The sequence below is a fragment of the Saimiri boliviensis genome, chromosome 1 (genome assembly GCF_048565385.1).
Source record: "Saimiri boliviensis isolate mSaiBol1 chromosome 1, mSaiBol1.pri, whole genome shotgun sequence".
Taxonomy (NCBI): domain Eukaryota; kingdom Metazoa; phylum Chordata; class Mammalia; order Primates; family Cebidae; genus Saimiri; species Saimiri boliviensis.
In genome coordinates this window covers 171,732,636-171,756,031 of record NC_133449.1, presented here as the reverse complement: position 1 = coordinate 171,756,031, position 23,396 = coordinate 171,732,636, and the positions used below count along the sequence as shown (strand labels likewise).

The window sequence follows — 23,396 nt, the reverse complement described above, 5'->3', positions numbered from 1 at the left end:
GGGTGATAGTTTATTAACTCTGTCCCTTTCTCTGTCAGGTACAGCCTCTAATTTAGTAAGCAACACTGTATCCTATTGTCAGATACATTACCACTGCTGTTAGCAGCAGGGCAATTGAGATTGAGAAAGATTAAAAAGTCACCTAGCTATTCCATTGTAGAGTTAGGTTATGATTTGTAACCTATCTGGTTTAAAGTCTTCACCTTACTAATCTCCATAACAGCAATTCTTCCAGTGTGTTCCAGGGGGCCCTGGGAGTCTCCCCTGAAATGGCAGACGATTTTCACAGTAACACATACTGTATTTGCCATTTCATTGTGTTGACATTTGCACCGATGGTACAAAAACAAAGATGAGTAAAACTGTTGGTATCTTAGTGTATAGTAGTTACTGTATTCACTGCCATGCACTTACAGTCTTTGAAGAAGCAAAAAAAAATAATAATTCTGTTAAATCTCAACTCTTAAATACATGTCATCTTTCTCACATCACTGACAAAATGGAAGATGCATAATCTAATTATATCACACATAGCATTTGATAGTTGTCTCAAAGAAAAGTGTGTATAAGATTAAACTGTGAGTTGAACAACCCACTTTTTTTCATGGAATATCACGAGAGATAAACTAGAGTTCAGCCTTGGGTATTTGACGAGGTTTCCCCAAAAATGACTGAAGTAAACTTAACACTTTAAGGAAAACAAAGTATCTGTTGCCAATTGATAAAATAAAGGTTTCAAGCAAAAATTAGAATTTTTGAAGACTTGTATCTGCCACTGTGAGCTTGACAAATTGACTCTTTTATATAATGAACTATGTCAACATTTGAAAGATCTGCACAACTCAGTGAACCAATATTTTCCAAATGACTAATGCATGATATGACAAAATTATGCATGGGTAAAAGATACATTCAAAGTGAAAGATAGATTAACAGATTTCAATGTAACAATTAGTCAGAAGTTCATTGCTAACAGTTTTGGATTCCACATTGCCACACTAAAACCTTTAAAAAACTAAACTGTGAAATTTTGGTGTAGTATCAAAAAAGGAAATCTATAATTATCCGAACTTAAGTTTCTGGAGGACCATTAACCTTCTCCAGGCTCAGGGAGAAGGCAATAGCACTTCTCTTTCCCTAAGATCCTCCAGGAAGGAAGAAGGAGTTATAGGGGGAGAAGAAAAGATAATCCTTGGGGGAGGGGTAGAAGACCTATTGTGTGATGATTACCAAGTATGTAACAATGGTTTATATACCTCTAATATATATAATCCACACAAACCCCTAAAATGGCACTAATAAGGGAATAGAAGTTAAGTCAGCTAGCCACTGTCACACAGCTGTTAGAGCACTGGAGCTAGGATTTGAACCCAGATTTGTCTGTATATAAAGCTGATTCTCTCCATAATAGTACTGAGACACAAGAGGCGGCTTCAAAATATTCTGGTACTCCTTCCTAGACCAGAGTTTCAAGGTTCGCTATCATCTGTAGCATGATACTGTATCCTCACAGTGCCTGGCTTTCATTCAGGTGCCAGGAAGTGTCTGCCTGCATATGCTTCTTAAATTGTGTGATTAACTCATAATCCATCCATGACTGTTTCACCCATAATCATCCTTGTATCAGTTGCTTTTCTTGCAAGAAAATTAGAAATATTTGGCTTTGTGGATGGTTTTCTTTCTCTGAACTCTAACATAGACTCAGTCTCAGGGATTACTCAGTTTCTACCACATATTGCCATTCTGACCAGGAACCACCAGCATTCAGGTATTTACCTGGAACAAGGCATTTTGTTCTGAGGGTTCTTCACTTAAAAGCAAGCACCCTAGCATAATGGGACTTCTTAACGTTCTCAGAATGTTTGGCACAGCTGTAAACACACATTGAGCAATCAATAACTATTACAAGCCGGGCGCGGTGGCTCAAGCCTGTAATCCCAGCACTTTGGGAGGCCGAGGCGGGTGGATCACGAGGTCAAGAGATCAAGACCATCCTGGTAAACATGGTGAAACCCCGTCTCTACTAAAAATACAAAAAATTAGCTGGGCATGGTCGCACGTGCCTGTAATCCCAGCTACTTAGGAGGCTGAGGCAGGAGAATTGCCTGAACCCTGAAGGCGGAGGTTGCGGTGAGCCCAGATCGCGCCGTTGCACTCCAGCCTGGGTAACAAGAGCGAAACTCCGTCTCAAAAAAAAACTATTACAGATAATGATGCCGTTAAGACCAGGACATTATAGCTTTTCCATTCAAAGGGGGTAAAATATGCACTCTAACTGTGGTATACTTTTGGTTCTTTCAGCCATGTATCCTTAATTAAAGATGTCAATTCCATGTGGTTTTCTCTTGAGTTCTAACCATTTTGTTGTACCCTAGCCCTTGCAACTGAACGCCATTTAGCATTCATCCATTTTCTCCAATGGTGTTCATTATAGACTATCTTACTCCTCTTATTTCTGTGACAAAAATTGATTTTTTCCACTGATGTCTATGGTACATCTGGCAGCTTTCCATGTACTCAATTCCTATCTGATGTAGCCCAGAATGACTGCCTGAAGGGATGCCAAAAGCCTGATTTAGGTTCCAGATTTTTAGCTACTGTACTATCAGTCCATTAGTTCATTTCATTTTTATTTTCCCTTGTCATCTGTAGCATACAGTTGAGTGGCTTAAACATGTTTTGCATATATTCTAAGTTCTAAGAATTTGGGAGTACTGTCCTAGGATTTAGACTTAATATTGCCTTCCATTTATATAATGCTTCCTCATAAAATCTTCAGTGTTCCTGAAAAAGAAAAAGGAACATGTATTGAGTGCCTGCTAGAAGCAGGAACTTGTATTAGATTTTCTGTGTGTTATCACAACACACATACAATACACAGGTGATATCCCTCCCAGTTTACTGATGAGGAAACTCAGGGGTCAAAGTAGTAGATACCTACCCGAGGTAACAGAAGCGGTGAAGTGGTACAGCTGGGATCTAAAACATGTCAGTTTAACCATAGGTAGGCTCCCTGATCATCCATCGGCCACTGCCTGGATGGCTGCATCCAGGGGTGATGACATCATTTTCACAGGGGTATTGAGAGCTAAAACTACGAGGTACCCAAAGTATTATTTAAAATATAAATACATAGTATATATGCGTGTGTGTATACATGGTTGGGGAAACATTACAGAATACTTTTCTAACCTTTAAATAATGTACTCATTTTCTGTAAACTAATGTACAAGCAATTGGTTGGTCCCTAAAAATAGATGTCAGGTGACAGAGACTGGCTAAGCAGGGAATAGGAGCATCTCCAGAATAGAAGCCAGGGAACGTTTTACTTCCCGAACACATTGTTGCACAGTTCACTGTTCCAGGACCTTCCTACATCGCTGTAAAACTCTGGCCCAGAGCAGCTCCTCTACATTAGTCACAAGTTTCCATTGATCAGGAGTGGCATGTGCCAGACCTACAGCAGAGTCTTTTCAGGTTATTGTCTTCTGTTACAGGCCTTCAATATGTAGTCAGTCCACTCGCCCAAATCTAGCAGGGAATCAGTGCCTTGCAACACGGAAACATCTAGAAATTCTTCTTAACCATGTTCAGAGGACAATGTGAAACCCTGGGCCTTTTCCCAGAATTAGGGTGGTAGGAATGCTGTCCTGTTGACTAAGCCTGTTAGGTAAACAGACAGTTGGCAAGGTTCCAGAAGCTTCATTTGAGGATAGAATTTAGGGGGAGCGTTTGGATTTACTGGCTTAATTAGTTAAGGTAACATTTATAAAAGAAATTGTCATTCTACAATTATTATCTTTTAACTTTTATTCCTAAACAGAAGAACAGCAATAAAATGTTACTTAATAAATACAATTTCTAACCAGATTGATAACTAGAAAAAAATTTTAAGTTACTTTGCTCTGTGAATTAGTTTAAACATATTTGTAATTGAAATTTACTACTGTTATTGGCTGAAATCAATAAAAGCATAGATAATAAAAGATGACATAGAGACAACTAACATCCGATTTAAGTTTATTTCTAAGTGCCATCTTCTTTAGAGAAAAGGCAAATTCAGAAAAGTTTGGAGAGGTACTGTTATGTTTCTGAACTTGTATAGGTGATAAACAAAACAGACTTTAGTATGAAAGAATTCCAGAATCAGCAGGTTGCCAGCATCCATGTTTTTGAAGATTTGCTTAAGAACATGACTAAAAATGGAATGGGCAGTCTCTAGTTATAAGCAGAAGGCTAGAAAATCATTTTGGCTGCATAATACAGTTTTGGTTCTAAAGTCAGCATGTAAAAGGAAAATTCCTTAGGAGGATACAACATTGAAAATCATTATGTCATTTAATGTGAAATGCAATAATTAATTTTTTCTCCTGTAATAAAAAGATCACTGTTTCATTGGTTTATAAAAATACATCTTTATCAGCAAATGTGGCAAAATGTTAAGAATCGGTGAATATTAGTAAAAGATATATATCCATTGTAGTAGTATTTCAACTTTTGAGATTAAAAATTTTTTAAACAACAAATTATCTTTTAAATATCTAGTGATCACTAGACCTGCACTCTTTGTGGTGAGAAAGTGAAAAATGTTAGAGACCTAGTAAGAGAAGCAGATTCACGTTTCTGTCTTTTTCTTCAGGCCAAATAGTCTTAGATTGGAGTGTACAGAATGGTACTCACTGTTGAAAGCCTAGTGCTTTATCCAATCTTACTGCAAGCCAGACAGGAAGGTTATAGAAAATAATGTTTCTGAATCGGCATTTTCTGAGTCATATGAAATTGTAGTTTCAGCCAAGATGACATTAGGAATGACAGATATGGGACCAAATTTTAACATTGTAAAAAATGTTTGACTCTAATAGGAAACATAGGTAGAATTGTAATGATACTTGATTGAATTTTAAAAGATGCCTGTATAAGATCTTAAAATTAGGAAAAAAAAAATATGTCCTAACCAATTAAAGGTGTAGGAGGCATCTTTTTGGGATGAGGGAAATATCCTCTCTCCTGATTGTGATAGTAGTTACATAAATATTCATTGACAAAAACCATAAATTACAGACTTAGAAGACAGTAAATGTTATTGTGTGTGACACCTTAATAAAGGTGATTATAAAAATAAATCCTAAGCATCTAAAAAAAAAAGAAGTGAAGCAAAACCACACCATTCTATTTTGGAGATACTTCAAAAGAAATGACCTCATTTTTTATTTAAAAGAAGAATGTAACATTATTTTAATGTATTTAGATAGGATATTTTAGTGCCTACTACTACTTGAAGCCAGAGTTCAGTGTAAGCATTCTGACTATGAAGTGAAAAGCTAAGGTACCTGTATTTTGATATTCCTTTGACAATAATATCATAACACTGTTCTTCTCCTCCTTTAGCCCCAGCATGAGACCAGATGTAAGCTCTCCTCCATCTAGCTCCTCAACAGCAACAACGGGACCACCTCCCAAACTCTGCCTGGTGTGCTCTGATGAAGCTTCAGGATGCCATTATGGAGTCTTAACTTGTGGAAGCTGTAAAGTTTTCTTCAAAAGAGCAGTGGAAGGTAGTGTGTGTTTTGAAGAGTTTTATTGTTCCTCTTCTTGGTTACCATTTCTCAAGTGGGATTTTGAAATTTCCATTATATGCAAAGCCCATGAAGGCTAAATAACAGTTCAGAGGGGAGAGGAAGATGGCTTCTAGGTCCTCTGATGGGCAGGAAGTTATTTCAAACAACAACGCAAAAAGATGTAGAATAAAATAGAAAAGTATAAGTCGATACCTGGGAGTTTGGCCAGGGAGCATAAGGTAACACTGTAAGAAAGTGCTATCATATGAAATGATGGTGTTAAGTTTGGGCATACCATAAAGTTCATGTACTAAAATTGTAGGCTTTAACTTCCTATAAAACTAATAGGTTTTAAAGTCACCACCTGTACTGGTCTGGCAAAAATGAGTGACAGTGAGAACTGTGATAGGAAAAAAACACATTCATTTCTCATTCATTTTTTTTTTTTTCTGTTAAGTCAGGGCACTGTGCTAACTGGAATAAATACCTTTAAGACCTGATCCTTGCCCTCTAGGAAGTCACAGTCCACTGAAGTGAAAGATGTGTTAACAGTGACAAGGTACAGAGATTATAATATGGAGAGGGAGAGAGAAACTCGGCATGAGGAGGTCAGGAAAGGTATTTTAGAGAAGGCGATTTCACTATATAGATGTTGCAATAATACAAATCTTACTTTGTTATAGATTCCGACTGCTGACAGGGCAACAGCATTATCTCCTAAAGAAGAAGAAATTCATTCCATAGCAAACTTACTAGAAGGGAGTCTGAAATTTCCTAATATTACCAGTGACTCCTCTTGGAAAAAGTAGTCATATAATTTAGTTATTTCTAAAGCAGTTTGAAAGCAGTGTGGCCTAAAGCTCTGATTATATTAATTTTTGTAGTATGGTTTGAAGTCTGGTAGTGTGATGCGTCCTGCTTTGTATTACTTTTTAAAGGAACATAATTATTCATTCACTGTATGAGGATTATTATTTGTCTCATGTGTGTTTGCATATCCATGAGAGTTAGATGAGTTAGCAAATTATGAAATTACTCCTTTTACGTCACAAAGATTACAAGGATGCCAGCTTGGCCAGTGTAGTAGTCCCACCTGTTGATTAGAGTCAAAAGTAAAGCCCAGCCCTACTTAGTGCAATGCACCTAATAAAGTGGATGTTATTTAACACATACGCAAAAGATGGAACCCTCTCCATGTCATCACTTTACCTTATTCCTCGTTTTCTTAACTGCTTAAGTATTTCCATGATATAAATGCAGTGATAATAGTAATATGGACAGTCCTGACTTAACAACTTTTCAACTTTTATGATGGTGGGAAAGAGATATGCATTCAGTATGCTCCTTGACTTAACAATGGGGTTGCCTCCAGATAAACTGATTGTGAATTGAAATCATCTTAAATCAAAAAATGAACTATTGACTTATAATGGGTTTATAAACAATTAAACAGTTAAAGATACATCTTAAAGAGCATCTATGCTGTATATAATAAATATTGACACACTGATTTTTGAAGGTGAAATTCACAATGAAACCTTTAAAAATATGCTATTAAAAGTGTTTACTTTCCTCCATTTGAACTAAAATTGTTCTTTAAAATGGTACAAATTCAAATGCTTATGGAGACCAACTATGTGTCATTTTGGCTAAATATAATACAGTTGTAGGGAGGAGTGCACACGTGCCCTACCTAAAAGCATCCAAGTGCAATCAGAACAAAAAACAAAGTCACCTCCCTTATGGAAGACCAGTGCAGGCCATATGCCCTCTGTGCTTAATCCCTGCTTTTAAATTCCTAGACTTGTTTTCAGGTAAAATTTAATTGAATATTAGCCATACTATTAAAATGTTTGTTATTTAAGTATTTCAGTAGTATGATGGTGAGATTACATGATTAATAGGAAAGGCTAAAATGTAGAATATGTTAAGTAAGTCTTTGCTCTGTTTCCTCCTTTATTTGGATTTTAATGTTCTCAAAGGCCCTTTACACCTCTAAAATTCTGCAGTCCTTTGATAACCTAACTCAGCAGTTCTTCTGTTTTTTCTATCAAGACACAATAGAAATATGCTTCAAAGCCCAGATACATATTTTGGAGCACTTTCTTAAACAATTATGAAGATGCAACTTGCATTATTTATATCATACACTTAGCACTCCATTCTTAATACCTGGTAGAATTTTAGGTTATCCCCCAGACTTGGCTTAGTATAATATGGTTATTAGGAAGTTGTTGCACTTTATTCAGAGCTTTGCACTAGGCAGGAGTGGGCTTTACTTTCGACTCTAATCAATAGGTGGGACTACAACACTAGCCAAAGCTGGCATCCTTGTGATCTCTGTGGAGTAACATGAGTAATGTTATAATTTACATCCCCCATAACAAGTGATCCAAGAGAGTATGTGACCAATGCAGAAGAACCATTGTCTGTTCTTATGTTATTTCACCTGTAACATGCCATCACTTCTGCCATATTTGATTGGCCACACAGACCAATCGTGGTAAAGGATGGAAAGGGACTACAGAAGAGCATGCATACAAGGAGGCAGAATCACTGAGAGCCATCTTGGAGGCTGACTCCCACACCTACCATAAATAGAAAACCAGAATTACTTGCCAATAATAGATTTTAACCACAAAATGAATACCATGTAAACAAAACAATGTCACAAAATTTTAGCTGACTTGAACTCTCTTCATCTTTCTATTAGTAAGAAAGACAATTTACGAAGTAGTAGAAGACATAGGAACTCCAAAATAAGATACCTTAATAACTTTTCAGAAGGGTTGACAGGGAGATGGGCTGGGCACAGTGGCTCACACCTGTTATTCCAGCAATTTGGGAGGCCAAGAAGGGAGGATTCCTTGAGGCCTAGAGTTTGAAACCAGCCTGAGCAATATAACATTGTCTCTACAGGAAAAAAAAAATTATCCAGGCCTGGTGGCCCATGCCTGTAGTCCCAGCTACTTGGGAAGCTAAAGCAGGAGATTCAGGAGGCAAGAAGCTACTATGCACCACTGTACTCCAGCCTAGGCAACAGAACAAGACCCTGTCTAAAAATAAATAAATGAGTCAAGGAATGAATGAATGGATTGACAGGAAATGACTATTAGTTGTACGTGGCCGTGTGTTGCAAAATAGTGAATACTAGTTAAAACTCCTCATTTTATACAGAAGGAAATGGTAGACTTGCCCAACTTCATGCTGATAACCACAAAGGGCTATCTTTAACTGATGAACATACAGTGCCTCTGATCCTATAGCTGAGATTCTTAGCTGTGCGCAAGGCATACCTGGGATAAAGAAATCAATACTGGCATAATATGCACATCCTGACATTTCAGTTGGATATAAACAAAACTGGAATTTTTTTTTTCTATTTTTTCTTCCATTAATTGTAAGACAATGATTTAGAGATACTCTTGTAAGGCATAACTTTTTTGTATTCTAACTGCTTCAACAATGGATGTATCTGTTGATCCTACTTTTGCTTTATAGAAGATAGAATTATTGGGTTAGTGCTTCCATTTTGTGTCCAAGTTAAGGAAGCTAGGAAACTTACAGAGTACTAAGAGAAATTGAAACAGCTGGTAGATAATTGGCATTGGAGAGCAGCTCTGAACAAAGCTAAATTACAGTCCAGTGGTCAATTTTGTGGCCTATTCTTTACAAAGAATTGAACCTGATACAGTTAACCATCTACCCCAAACTATTATTTGTTTAAAACACAATCTATCACACCGTTTAAAACATAATTTATCAAAAAAAAGTGGTTACCCTTTGTGGGTAGTGGGTGGAATTGGGCAGAAAGGAAGCTTGTTTGGAGACTGTTTTGTTTCTTGATCTGAGAGCTGATTACATAAAAGTGCTTGGTTTGTAAAAATTTATTAAGTGGTTCACTTATGATTTGTGTACTTCTATATATGAATACTGCAGTAAGGTATTTTATTGAACTGTTTTCAGTTTGTTGAACAGAAAAAGGGAGACTCCCTTTGTTGTTGACCTCTCAACCTCATAATGGTAATGTAGGCAGGAACACTTCCCTAATCAATACCTATGGGCGCCTTGGTTATATTCCACCAGAAACAGATAGAGGCTCTCCATAAAACAAACAAACAAACAAACAAAAAATCCTTGAAGACCTGTGAAACGTTAATAGTACCTTTAATTCCATATAGGACAGCACAATTATTTGTGTGCTGGAAGGAATGATTGCATCATCGATAAAATTCGAAGAAAAAACTGCCCAGCATGCCGCTACCGAAAATGTCTTCAAGCTGGAATGAACCTGGAAGGTAATGAAAATACATGAAAGCAATTGTTTGTCTCTGTAGCTTATAAAAATTTATCATTTTACTTTTGAAGATACAAGTAAGCAGAGGTAATAATGTAGTCAGTTCAGTATATATATGCTTGACTAGCATAATAATATTGCCCGATAAAAATGGGAAACTTTTTTCATGAATATGCCATATTCTGTTTAAGTTTATCCACCAGTTCTTCTTATACACACTGAATTCGGTACAGCCAGACTATATACAAAGAAAGGAAATTATGTAATAATGAAAACACAACATGCCGCAACTTTATTATTATTCTTTTTTTCAGCCTCAAAACTATCCCTAGGGTTGGAAATGTTTCTGTATCATAATATTTACATGTTCATTTTTCTTTTTGGCATTTTAAAGCATACCTTTTACTTGGAGATCTATGTTGTATTACAGATCTGCAAGAAAAAAAACCCTCAAGGAAGAATTGGATGGGTTTTGTTTTGGTTTTGAAGTAAAGAGGAAACCTGGGCTGGGTGCAGTGGCTCATGCCTGTAATCCCAGCACTTTGGGAGGCCAAGGTGGGTGGATCACAAGGTCAAGAGATCGAGACCATCCTGGCCAACATAGTGAAACCCCATCTCTACTAAAAGTACAAAAATTAGCTGGGCGTGGTGGTGCATGCCTGAAGTCCCAGCTACTTGGGAGGCTGAGGCAGGAGAATCACTTGAACCCAGGAGGCAGAGATTGCAGTGAGCCGAGATTGTGCCATTGCAGCCCAGCCTGGGCGACAAATCGAGGCTCTGTCTTTAAAAGAAAAAAAAAACAACCCTGAAACTAGTCCATGTTTATGTAACAAGTTGTATAATTAACACTGATTCAGCATTAAAAAATTTTCCTTTGAAAAATGTTTGGAATTCTGTTCTGGTTGAAATGGCAAGTTCTGTGAAGGTAGTGTTGATCTAATACCACATATGCTTATTATTTATTGTGACAGTAGCACTTTTATTCAGCAAATATGCACCAAGCAGTCACTAGATATAAAATGAATAAAATAGTCCCTGTATTCCAGTAGTTTGCCCCCTAATTAGGTTGCAGAGTCAGTCACAAAAGAGCATGGCACACCATAGAGGGCATAGGGCCACAGGAACAAGAGGAAGGTCACCTAATTCTGTCTTGGAAGTCAAGGAAGAAGTAACATTGAATTTTAAATCTATAAGCTGAGTAGGAATTAGGTAGATGAAAAACAAGGGCAGAGACATGATCAGATTTGTATTTTGCAGACAAATCTTACATAGACCAATTAAATTAACAGCAGTCCTCCAGATAAGAGATGGCAGTACTGAGAGAGAATGGAGACCATGTGGTGCTTTTTATGATGATGATTATTATTTTAGAGACAAAGTCTCACTCTGTCACTAAGGCTGGAGCACAGTGGCGTGAATGTAGCTCACTGCAGCCTTGAACTCCTGGGCTCAAGTCATCCTCCTACCTGATAGGGCTACAGGTGCACATTACTACACCCAGCTGATTTTTAAAAAATTTTGTTTTAATTTTTTTTGTAGAGACAAAGGGGTCTTGCTATGTTGCCCAGGCTGGTGTCTAACTCTTGGCCTTAGGTGATTTGCCTGTTGCGGCCTCCCAGAGTACTAGGATTACAGGCATGAGCCACTACAGTTGACCTATGTGGTTCTTCTGATATGAAACACTAATTGTTGGTGTTATTGAGCACACACTGTGTACATCTTGTTAAACAGATTATGGATATGACTATGAAGACCCTAGTTCCCCAAACCACACACACAACTCTATCTGCATTTGACCAGGATGTTTAAACTTGGCTGTAGAGTGCCAGCATGTTAAACATTGATTTACATAAAATGATAGCTGCCCACTTTCTTGTAGATGCTGCAAAACCTGCAGAGATTAAAAAATGCACACAGAAGGTTGCTTTCAGTTCCACAAGGGTAGTTTATATAACAAACAGTATTCCCCACTTTCTTAAATGCCAGATCTCTGCCCAGATTTTACCCAGTTTCTTCTTTCTGCTCTCTAATATCCTGTGTATATAATATACTTTGACCATTTAAATATATATTAAGGCACATGAGTTTTTAGTGCCCTTTGGTTTATTTTCTCTGGCCCCAATTATCTCTAATATTCATGTTTTCATCTTAGCAGTTTTATATTTAGAAATGGGTTTTGAATGAAGCTCAAAGGACAAAGCCAAATAAAATTCTGTCGTATCTCTAATATATTGTGGTCGCTTACCCAGTAACATTTTTAAGTGCTTTTCTGAATACATATAAAGTTTAAGATCTTTGGAGCTTTAAGCATATAATGTTTTTCTGGGCAATTTCTCCCTATCCAAACAATAAGGAAATTCTTCCATCAAACGAAAAATGATGTATCAACTACAAAGTAATGATTTTGATGGACTAGGCTGTTAAGTTTGTCCATTTTTTCCTTTACTCTTACTGTTTAATATCAATTGCAGTGCCCTTTGCCCTTCCTGCACTAGAAGATGACCTAAGACGGTGACTGACGTCTGATTTTTCTATTATACCATCACTGCCATTTCCAGTGATGGTATAATTATCTTTCATTGGGCATCAGAAATTTTTCTTACATGAATAAAATTTAAGCTGTGGTTTCTCAAAATATTCTATTAAAAATAACCAATTATATGCTTTTATAAGTTGTCAGTATAACATATCCAGGTAGTGGAAAAAATGGTATTTGTTCAAAACTACTACATGTTAGTCTTTGATATACATTCTTCTACTTTTTGGACCCTCAAATTATTAAAAACACCTTTGAGTAGGGCTATGATTTCCTTTATATCCATTTTTATACTATGTAGTAAAACAAAATTCTAATTTGTTATTTCATACTATGATATGTATCTATGTGACACATATAGTTGATCCAATTCTACTTGCAGATAAATTGAAAGAAAGGCTTAAAACAGTTCTTAGGGTTTGTATGTGTTATTTTACTGTAAAAGTACCATTTTTGTATTGAACTAACCCCAGTATATATAAAACCTTTATTTGGCATGGTATGTGTGAGCACCAGAAATCTTTGGCAGACCCTAATACTTACAATATAGATGAGCCATGTGTTTCACACTTTTTTTTTCAACCTTTACAAATACTCTCTTGTTCGTCAGATTGCTTCCCCTAAGCCAGGCAGTCTCGGTGATAGCCCCAGAGTAACTTTGCCCAAGTCTCTCCATAAATGTAACTTAGGACTGCAAGTGCTGTATTTTGATACTCTTGCCCCATACCAAGTAAATCTCAAGATTTATTTTAAGGGAGTGGACTTCACTGCTTAAAGTGCCTAGCATTTAAGAACAGATAAGTTTTTTAATGGTGCTCCTAAATGTTTTTTTTTTTTTAACTTGCTTTTTTCTTGTTACTAAATATTTTACGTTCATTTCATTTTAAGATATATTATAATCCAAAGTATGGCTTTACTTTTAGCATAAACAGTCAAATGAAACTTAAAGATGGCATTATCAGATTTATTACCAAATATTATTTAAACTAATTTTTTAAGTTCATAAACCGAATCTAGTAGTTTCTTTTTTCAACTTCTCTTTTAGATTCTGAGGGTGCATGTACATGTTTGTTATTAAGATACATTGTGTGATGCTGATGTTTGGAGTACAATTGAACGTTTCATCCAGGAAGTAAGCTTAACTTACCTAACAGGTGCTTTTTAACCTGTTCCTCCCTTCCTCTGACTCTCCTCTTGTATTTCCCAGTGTCTGTTCCAATCTTTATGTCTATGTGTACCCAATGTTTAGCTCCCATTTATAAATGAGAACACGGTATTTGGTTTTCTGCATTTGTTCATTTAGGATACTGGCCGCCTGTTACATCTATGTGCTGTAAAGGACCATGATTTCATTCTTTTTGTGGCTATATAGTATTCCATGGCATATAAATACCACATTTTCTTTATCCAATCCACTGTTGATGGGCTCCTGGGTTGGTTCCATGTCTTTGCTGTTGCAAACCATGCTGCGATGAACATATGGGTACATGTGTGTTTTTGACAGAATGATTTATTTTTCTTTGGGTATATGCCCAGCAATAGGATTGCTAGGTTGAATCGTAAACTCTTAATTCTTTGAAAAATCTCCAGATTTCTTTCCACAGTGGCATCATTGTGGTTTTGACTTGCATTGCTCTGATGATTAACAATCATGAGCATTTTTTCATATGTTTGTTGGCTACACGTATATCTTTTTTTCAGAAGTGTCTGCTCATGTCTTTTGCCCATTTTTAATGGGGTTGTTTTTGCTTAATTTATTTGTTTTGTTTAAGTGCCATATAGACTCTGGATATAGAGCTTTGTCAGATGCATAGTTTGCAAATATTTTCTCCCACTTTGTAGATTATCTGTTTATTCCATTGATAGTTTCTCTGCTGTGCAGGATCTCTAATTTAATTAGGTACCATTGTCAATTTTTGTTTTTTGTTGCAGTTGCTTTTGGGAATTAGTCATAAATTCTTTTTCCCAAGGCCAGTGTCAAGAAGGTTATTTGCTAGGTTTACTTCTAGGATTTTCATAGGTTGAGGTCTTATATGTACATCATCTTTAATTCATCTTAATTTCTGTATGGCCCAGGGGGTCCAGTTTCATTCTTCTGCACATGGATAGGCAGTTATCCCAGCATCACTTGCCAAATAGGGAGTCCTTCCCTCATGGCTTATTTTTATCAATTTTTTTGAAGATTAGATGGCTGTAGGTGTGTGTCTTTATTTCTGGACTCTATTCTGTACGTGTGTGTGTGTGTGTGTTTGTGTGTGTGTGTGTGTGTGTGTGTGTGTTATACCAGTACCATGCTGTTTTGGTTACTGAAGTCTATAATATAGTTTGATTTGGGATCATGTGATGTTGCTAGCTTTGTTGTTTTTGCTTAGGATTGTTTTGGCTATTTGGGCCCTATTTTGATTCCATATGAATTTTAGAATGCTTTTTGCTAATTCTGTGAAAAATGACATTGTAGTTTATAGGAATAGTGTTGAATCTATAAAATTGCTTTGGGTGGTATAACCATTTTGACAAGACTGATTGTACCAATTCATGAGCATGGAATGTTATTCCATTTGTTTGTGTCATTCCTGATTTCTTTCAGTGGTGTTTTGTAGTTCTCTTTGTAAAAATCTTAAATGAACTTAGATGGTATTCCTAGGTAGTTTACTCTTTTTGTGACTATTATGAATGGGATTGCATTTTTTTTTTTGCTCTTCACCCTTAATTATTAAAAAGAAATTATAATCAGTAAAAACATCACTTAAAAGCAATTTTTTATTAACAAAAGTTTTTCTTAATCCACGTTTCAACTTTAGTATTAAATAGTGGAAGGGTTTCATTTATGAACACCTATCCAGTTTAGTCCTCTTAAATTCATTTGCTTGCTGTGCATTTATGTTTAACAGGTAAAAGCTATCAATTACCAGCTATTTCAAAAAAGATAACTAACTGCACTGGAAATGAAGGAATTGCATACTTGATTTGGCTCTCAGTTTGAACATTACTGGTGTATAGAAATACTGCTGATTTTTGTACAATAATTTTAAATCCTGAACTTTTACCAAAGTTGTTTATCAGCTCCAGGAGCCTTTTGGCAGAGTCTCCAGGGTTTTCTAGGTATAGAATCATATTGTCAGTGAAAAGAGATCGTTTGATGACTTCTTTTCCTATTTGGAAGCCTTTTATTTCTTTCTCTTACCTGATTGTTCTGACTTAGGATTTGCTGAATTGGAACGGTGAGAGCGGGCATCCTTGTCTTACTGCATTAAGGGGAATGCTTCCAGCTTTTGCCATTCGGTATGATGTTGGCTGTACATTTGTCATAGATGGCTCTTATTACTTTGAAGTTTGTGCTTTCCATACCTAGTGTGGTAAGGATTTTTATCATGGATATGTTGGATTTTCTTGCTGCTTTTCCTGCATCTTTGAGATGATTGTATTTTTTTTTTGTTTATGTGATGAATCACATTTATTGATTTGCGTAAGTTGAACAAGCCTTGCATCCCAGAAATAAAGCCCACTTGACTGTGGTGAAATAACTTTTTGATGTGCAGCTGGATGCAGTTTGGTGGTGTTTTGTTGAAGATTTTTGCATCAGTGTTCATTAGGAATATTAGCCTGTAGTTTTTTTGGTTGTTATTGTGTCTCTACCAGGTTTTGGTAATAGAATGTTGTTTCCCTTGCAGAATAAGTTAGGGATGCCTCTCTCTTTCCTGATAGCTTTTTAGAATAGTTTTAGTAGGATTAGTACCAGCTCTTCTTTGTACATCTGGTAAAATTTGGCTGTGAATCCGTCTGTTCAAGGACTTCTTTTCATTGGTAGGTGGTTTTTTTTTTTATTATTATTACTGATTCAATTTCAGAACTTGTTATTGGTCTGTTCAGAATTTCCATTTCTTCCTGGTTCAAAATCTAGGGAGGTTATGTGTTTCCATTTACACATACATACCTACTCCAAATAATGGCTTTATAGATACAGGGGTTAGTTGAAAACAAAAATGAATTCTTTCACAGTAAACTCCAACCCCCACACACACGTGTGCGTGCATAAACCTTAAGATTTTTTAAAGCCTTTCTTCGAATTTATCCATTACCTCTAGATTTTCTACTTTATGTGCATAGAGGTGCTTGTAATAGTGTGAAGATCTTTTTTATGTCTGTGGAATCTCTTGTAATGTCATCTTTGACATTTCTTACCGTGTTTATTTGGGTCTTCACTCTTTTTTAATTTGTTAACCTAGCTAACAGTCTATCAATCTTGTTTATCCTTTCAAGTAACCAACTTCTATTAACTAGGTTTTAAGCTAAATAGGATTTATCTACTTTTATTAAAGAGGAAGTAGCATTACCACAGACTCACGAACACTTCTGTGGAGATCCTATATTGACTGACAATCTACTATATGATCCAATGGGTCAGGAATTTATATTAGAGTAAAATTTTAATAACTAAATTGCTTTAACATAGTGATTGTTTAAATGATTCAGTTCAATTAACCCTTTCTTGAAGATACTTTAAATTTTACTAGTATTATTTCTTGCTCTAGTCAGTACAGAACAATTGGGATCACTAGCACTTTCTGAGATGTATTCAGAGAAGCATCAGTTTTCTCATTTAGGACTATATATAAATAGAAATTAGTTACAAACTGAGTCATAGAAAATGCTTTTTTAAAAAAATCCTCCAGCTTATTACTCTTTCTTCTTTGTTCTAATGTGGAGTAAAGAAATATGCATTCTAGGCTGGGTGTGGTGGCTCACATCTGTAATCCCAGCACTTTGGGAGGCTGAGGTGGGCGGATCACAAGGTCAGGAGTTTGAGACCAGCCTAACCAACATGGTGAAACCCCTTCTCTACTATAAATACAAAAATTAGCTGGGCATGGTGGCGTGTGCCTGTAATCCCAGCTACTCAGGAGGCTGAGACAGGTAAATCACTTGAACCCGGGAGGTGGAGGTTGCAGTGAGCCGAGATTGTGCCACTGCACTCCAGCCTGGGCGACAGGCCAAGACTCTGTCTCAAAAAAATATATATATATGCATTCTAAACCCTTTAAAGTTATGGTTGAGGTTTTCACAGTACTGCTTCAGCGTATTGATTTGGGACATGTATGTTCTCTTTTACATTGTCAACCAAGTACATTCTATGATTTTAGATCTAGCTTTCGGTGGCATACTTCTGGTTGTTTAATGAGTTTCTTTATGTCAAAGATCAGATGGTTGTAGATGTGTAGCGTTGCTTCCAAGGCCTCTGTTCTGTTCCATTGGGCTATATTTCTGTTTTGGTAGCAGTACCTTGTTGTTTTGATTACTGTAGCCTTGTAATATAGTTTGAAGTCACATAGTGTGATGCCTCCAGCTTTGTTCTTTTTTCTTAGGATTGTCTTTGCTATGCAGGCTCTCTTTTGGTTCCATATGAAGTTTAAAGTGATTTTTTTCCAGTTCTGTGAAGCAGGTCAATGGTAGCTTGATGGGGATAGCATTGAATCTGTAAATTACTTTGGGCAGTATGGCCATTTTCACAATATTGATTCTTCCTAACCTCATGAGCATGGGATGTTTTCCTATCTGGTTGTGTCCTGTCTTATTTTTTTGAGGAGTGGTTTGTAGTTCTCCTTGAAAAGGTCTTTTACATCCTTTTGTTGTATTCCTGGGTATTTTATTCTCTTTGTAGCAGTTGTGAATCGGAGTTCGCTCTTGATTTGGCTGTTAGTCTGTTATTGGTATACAGGAATGCTTGTGATTTCTGCACATTGATTTTGTGTCCTGAGACTTTGCTGAAGTTGCTTATCAGTTTAAGGAGATTTTGGGCTGAGATGATGGGGTCTTCTAAATATACAATCATGTCATCTGCATATAGAGACAATTTGACTTCCTCCTTTCCTAACTGAATACCCTTTATTTCTTTTTCTTGCCTGATTGCTTGGCTAGAATTCCCAATACTATATTAAATAGGTGTGGTAAGAGAGGGCATCCTTGTCTAGTGCCATATTTCAAAGGAATGCTTCTAGTTTTTGCCCATTCAGTATGATACTGGCTGTGGGTTTGTTGTAAATAGCTTTTATTATTTTGAGATACATTCCATCAATACCTAGTTTATTGAGTTTTTAGCATAAAGAGCTGTTGAATTTTGTCAAAGGCCTTCTCTGCATCTATTGAGATAATCATGTGGTTTTCGTCTTTGGTTCTGTTTATGTGATAGATTATGTTTATAGACTTGCATATGTGAACCAGGCTTGCATCCCTCGGATGAAGCCTACTTGATCATGATGGATAAGCTTTTTGATGTGTTGTTGTAATCAGTTTGCCAGTATTTTATTGAAGATTTTTGCATCTATGTTCATCATGGATAATGGCTTGAAGTTTGGACACAGGGAGTGGAGCATCACACACTGGGGTCTGTTGTGGCGTGGGGAGGTCGGAGAGGGATAACATGGGGAGAAATGCCAGATATAGGTGACAGGGGGATGGAGGCAGCAAGCCACCTTGCCGTTTATGTACCTATGCAACAATCCTGCATGATCTGCACATGTACCCCAGAACCTAAAAAGTTTCTTTATGTATTGATGTCCTTCCTTTTTTAAATTTTATCACTCCTCTATTAAGTTGTGATATCCAAATTTAAAATATTCTAAAAACATGTTCTCCTTCAAGTTGAGGTAATGATAGTTGTTATATGGTACTTACTATAATATATGCCAGGAACTGTTCTAAGCATTTTACGTATTTAATTCTCACACCAACCCTCTTTAAGTAGGGACTGATACTATCCTCATTTTACAGAAGGGGAAACGAAGAGTCAGGGAGTCACTTGCACAGGTGTCAGGCTACAACATGGCAGAAGCAGGACTTAAATCCAAATACGCCGATTTCAGGTTTCTGCTCTTTAGTCCTGTATCATACTGTGACTTCAAGAGAGCATGGTAAACTAATTAGAATAGTTCTATCATGATTCTATTTCCGTTTTGAAATGTTAACTAAAAATTCTTGAATTTTCTCAGTACCCCATTTAGTATAGGACACAGTAAGAATGGAACCATTCTGTTCTCATATTGGACATTGAGATACCTTTCTTTTCTACCACCATATCTGTCCTCCGCAGACTGTATGGTGTGTCAGAGGATCTAAAAATGATTTTTAAATGTGATTTACATGTACTCTTCCCTTTGCAAAATGGTTTGCATTCCTAATAATTGAGACAGGTACATTTCTTTCATATGAATGATTTCTTGCCTTTCCTTGGAGTTCTGAGTACTTTCCCTTTCAGAGAACAATGTAATTCTTATTTAGTCACTGAAACAAGTAACTTTAGGAGGATGAATAAGTCTACTAAAAGTCTACAGGATCCATGGTGTAGTTTGATTAGATGGCTCCATAACAAGTCAAGGTAAAAGATAATTTATATATAATATGAAAATGGATGCTTTAGGTTGATAAGCATTATAAATCTTCCTTATAAAAGGGAAATTTCCCACTTACAGTTTATGTGAAGTAATGTAGAGTTTTTCCGATTCATCTTCCCAAATGTGTTTAGTCCAAGCACTATCTATGTACGTACCTATATAAACGTGAAAAGTGGATTTTTCTGCTGTGAGAACTAATACTGTTTTTAGCATGTAGTCTGCTATTGTCATCTTCCTATCTTAGTAAGTGGCTTGGAACAAGTGTAAATAGTATAATTCTCTTCATGATATATACTACCATGATTTAATCTTAAACCAGTTTGTAATCATTATTACAAGCTTAGATTTTTTTTTAGTTTATACTAAGAGTAATTTGCCTTACATAACCAATGAAATTGTTGCATTTAGAGTGAAAGTGAGACGAAAAATAACTTGTAGAAGAATTTACAAAAGTGACTTACTCAGATTGTTTTAACATACCGTTATAATAGTTTGTATGCATTATACTTTATATAAGCCATAACTATGATACAGTTTCTGGCCTATTTGTAAGCAAAATTTTCCTCGATCTTTTGCTTTCAGAAAAAAAATACGTTTTTTCTCCTCTTCCATGTCATTTTATCATAAATGCTAAATAAAATATTTCTCCCAATAGTTTTAGAAAGTAAAAATACTTCTTGACTATGTAGCACAGACCTTCCCATTACAATTCATTTTTATATATTTTTTAAAATACCTACAGCTCGAAAAACAAAGAAAAAAATAAAAGGAATTCAGCAGGCCACTACAGGAGTCTCACAAGAAACCTCTGAAAATCCTGCTAACAAAACAATAGTTCCTGCAACGTTACCACAACTCACCCCTACCCTGGTGTCACTGTTGGAGGTCATTGAACCTGAGGTGTTGTATGCCGGTTATGATAGCACTGTTCCAGACTCAACCTGGAGGATCATGACCACGCTCAACATGTTAGGAGGGCGGCAAGTTATTGCAGCCGTGAAGTGGGCAAAGGCGATACCAGGTAAGATGCAAAAGATAAAAGAGCAACCATATAAACTTTTGTGTTTTCTTCAGCAAAAACACTTCATCTTCTTCATCATCCTGAGCCCATGGCTTATCTTGTTTCTGTTACTCAGTTCTAGAAACTATGAAGTGGAGAGTCAGGTGAATACAGGTGATAGGGAGTTTATAATCAAACATGTACTTTACTCCCTCTTTTTCAAATCATTATGGTAATTTCACATAGGATGATGTAATATCAGAACTCAAGTTACAGGACTTAACTCAGAACTCCTTTTACACTGAAGGTTGGGGAAAGAAAATGTTTTTAGTTAATTCCAATTGTTTTGCTTCACTGTGCCCCTTTTAAAAATCAGGATGTTTGTAAAATTGGTAAACATCAAAGTGTGCTGACTCTGTCAAAAATTGCACTAAAGTAGAATGATTTTAACTCTTCACTAAATGAGATGCTACACATTGAATGTAATTTTAAAGATAATTTTAAATATAAGTAGTTCCCCTATTGGAATTTGGCTTGGAACAGCAGAGGTCAGTGTTAGTGTCAGCTCTAACCTTAATGATAAAAGGAATTGACAAGCTTGTGTTCTCACAAATAGGGACAGAAAAAGTAACCTGTCATCCTTGTTTTATTGAAGGGGAAAGAGGTGTGACTAGCAGAGCAAGTGTTTTACTTAACTTGTTGATTAATATCTCAAGCCAGGATTCTTTTCTATTTTTTAAAAATCAATACATAATAGTTGTACATATTTATTGTATGTATGTATATTTACGGGGTACATGTAATATTTTGATAGAAGCATACAACATGTTAAGGATCAAATCAGAGTAATTGGGATACCCATCACCTCAAACATTTGGGGAACATTCCATATCTTTTAACTATTTTGAAAATATACAATAAATTATTGTTAACTGTAGTCATTCTGTTGTGCTATTGAACACTAGAACTTATTTCTTCTAACTGTATTTTTGCACCCATCAACAAATCTCCCTTCATCCCCTTCACCACTACCCTTTCCAGTCACTGGTAACTGCCAAGGCAAGGATTTTGGCTTTCTATTTTACTATTTTACTATTTAGTTCATGTTTACTTAAGCAGACAAAGGTGACAAAACTGGCTACTTATTTTTTTAACACTGAAAGCTATTAAAAAGCACAGAGGTTGGTTGGGCACAATAGCTCATGCCTGTAATCCCAGCACTTTGGGAGGCCAAGGTGGGTGGATCACTTGATCAGGAGTTCGAGACCAGTCTGGCCAGCATAGCAAAACCCCATCTCTACTAAAATTACAAAATTTAGCCAAGCATAGTAGTACACACTTGTATTCCCAGCTACTTGGGAGGCTGAGGCACAAGAATCACTTGAACCCAGGAGGCAGAGGTTGCACTGAGCTGAGAGGGTGCACTCCAGCCTGGGTGACAGAGCGAGACACTGTCTAAAACAAAACAAAACAAGCACAGAGGGTTTCAGTCTTAAAGTATCAGATGACAGGGGAAAACTTTGTCTACCTAGCATTTAGTTTCCTTTTTCTGTTAGGGGCCCCCTTGTTTTGACAGGAGTAAATGATCTCATTGCTCTTTGGCAATTCCCATAGAGATGATCTTCTTAGAGTGTTGCCTTATACCTTTATATCTCCTAATTCAGGTTTCAGGAACTTACACCTGGATGACCAAATGACCCTACTGCAATACTCCTGGATGTTTCTTATGGCATTTGCCTTGGGGTGGAGATCATATAGACAAGCAAGTTCAAACCTACTGTGTTTTGCTCCTGATCTGATTATTAATGAGTAAGTTGTATGTGAGTCATTTTCCCTGTATTCATAGGGTATTTTTAACCAGCTGATGTTTTCCTGATGGACTGCTATTGTGATAATTCAGGACTGATTCAATCCTACTGGGTATCTAGGAACTAGGCAAACTAGAAATAGAGTTAGGAGTGCTTAGGGCAGGACAAGTGTAATGTAGAGCAGATGTACATGTGGCATCATTACTGTCCCAGGACATGTTTAAGGATATTAAACAGCATCTCTGAGGTTAGTAAAGTCTGTTACAAGCAACAAGGAATCTAAATTTCATAATCCTACTCCAGAAAGAAACAGCATGATAAAACTCATGTGGATTCAGTGGGGACAATTGCAGATGAGGATATCTAGGCTGATGGGGTGGGACATATGGACCCAGACACAAGAGATATCTCTTTGTATGGCAAGGCTCACCCAGTACCTATGGCTTAAGAATATGGGAACAAGTTTGTTTTGTTGAACTGAGAGAAGACCAAGCCTTTAAGATTTTATAAATCAGCTATTCTCTTATCCTCTGTGCTTATTCCTGTGTCTGTGAAGTATTTCAGGTATCCATTTCCCCTTACCTCATTGCAGTTGTTTCCTCACTAGTTTTTACCTCCAGTGTAACCTTCATCATGTTGGCTAATGTTTGCTTCCTCAAACACAGTCTGACTGCATCACATCTCTCTCCAGTACACAGATTGTCTTCAGTATCTTCCCACTGACCCTCTAGTGCATACTCTGCATGATTTCAGGCTTTCCAGAACCTCACCTCACTTCCTCTGTCATTGTTTTCCTTCACATACTCTTC

General features: G+C 36.6%; 1 protein-coding gene across 7 annotated transcripts in view; it reads left to right on the top strand.

The window, feature by feature from the left end:
• The window catches only part of NR3C1 (nuclear receptor subfamily 3 group C member 1), a 474,477-nt gene that overhangs the window by 431,502 nt on the left and 19,579 nt on the right, over nt 1–23,396 (top strand). For 6 of the 7 annotated variants that reach the window (XM_010338451.3, XM_010338438.3, XM_010338445.3 and 3 more), the window contains exons 3-6: nt 5,389–5,558; nt 9,740–9,856; nt 20,522–20,800; nt 22,444–22,588. In XM_010338451.3, the coding sequence (XP_010336753.1) occupies nt 5,389–5,558; nt 9,740–9,856; nt 20,522–20,800; nt 22,444–22,588 (711 nt within the window). The remainder of the gene's footprint in view (nt 1–5,388; nt 5,559–9,739; nt 9,857–20,521; nt 20,801–22,443; nt 22,589–23,396) is intronic. The other variant, XM_039464195.2, reaches the window with a different exon arrangement.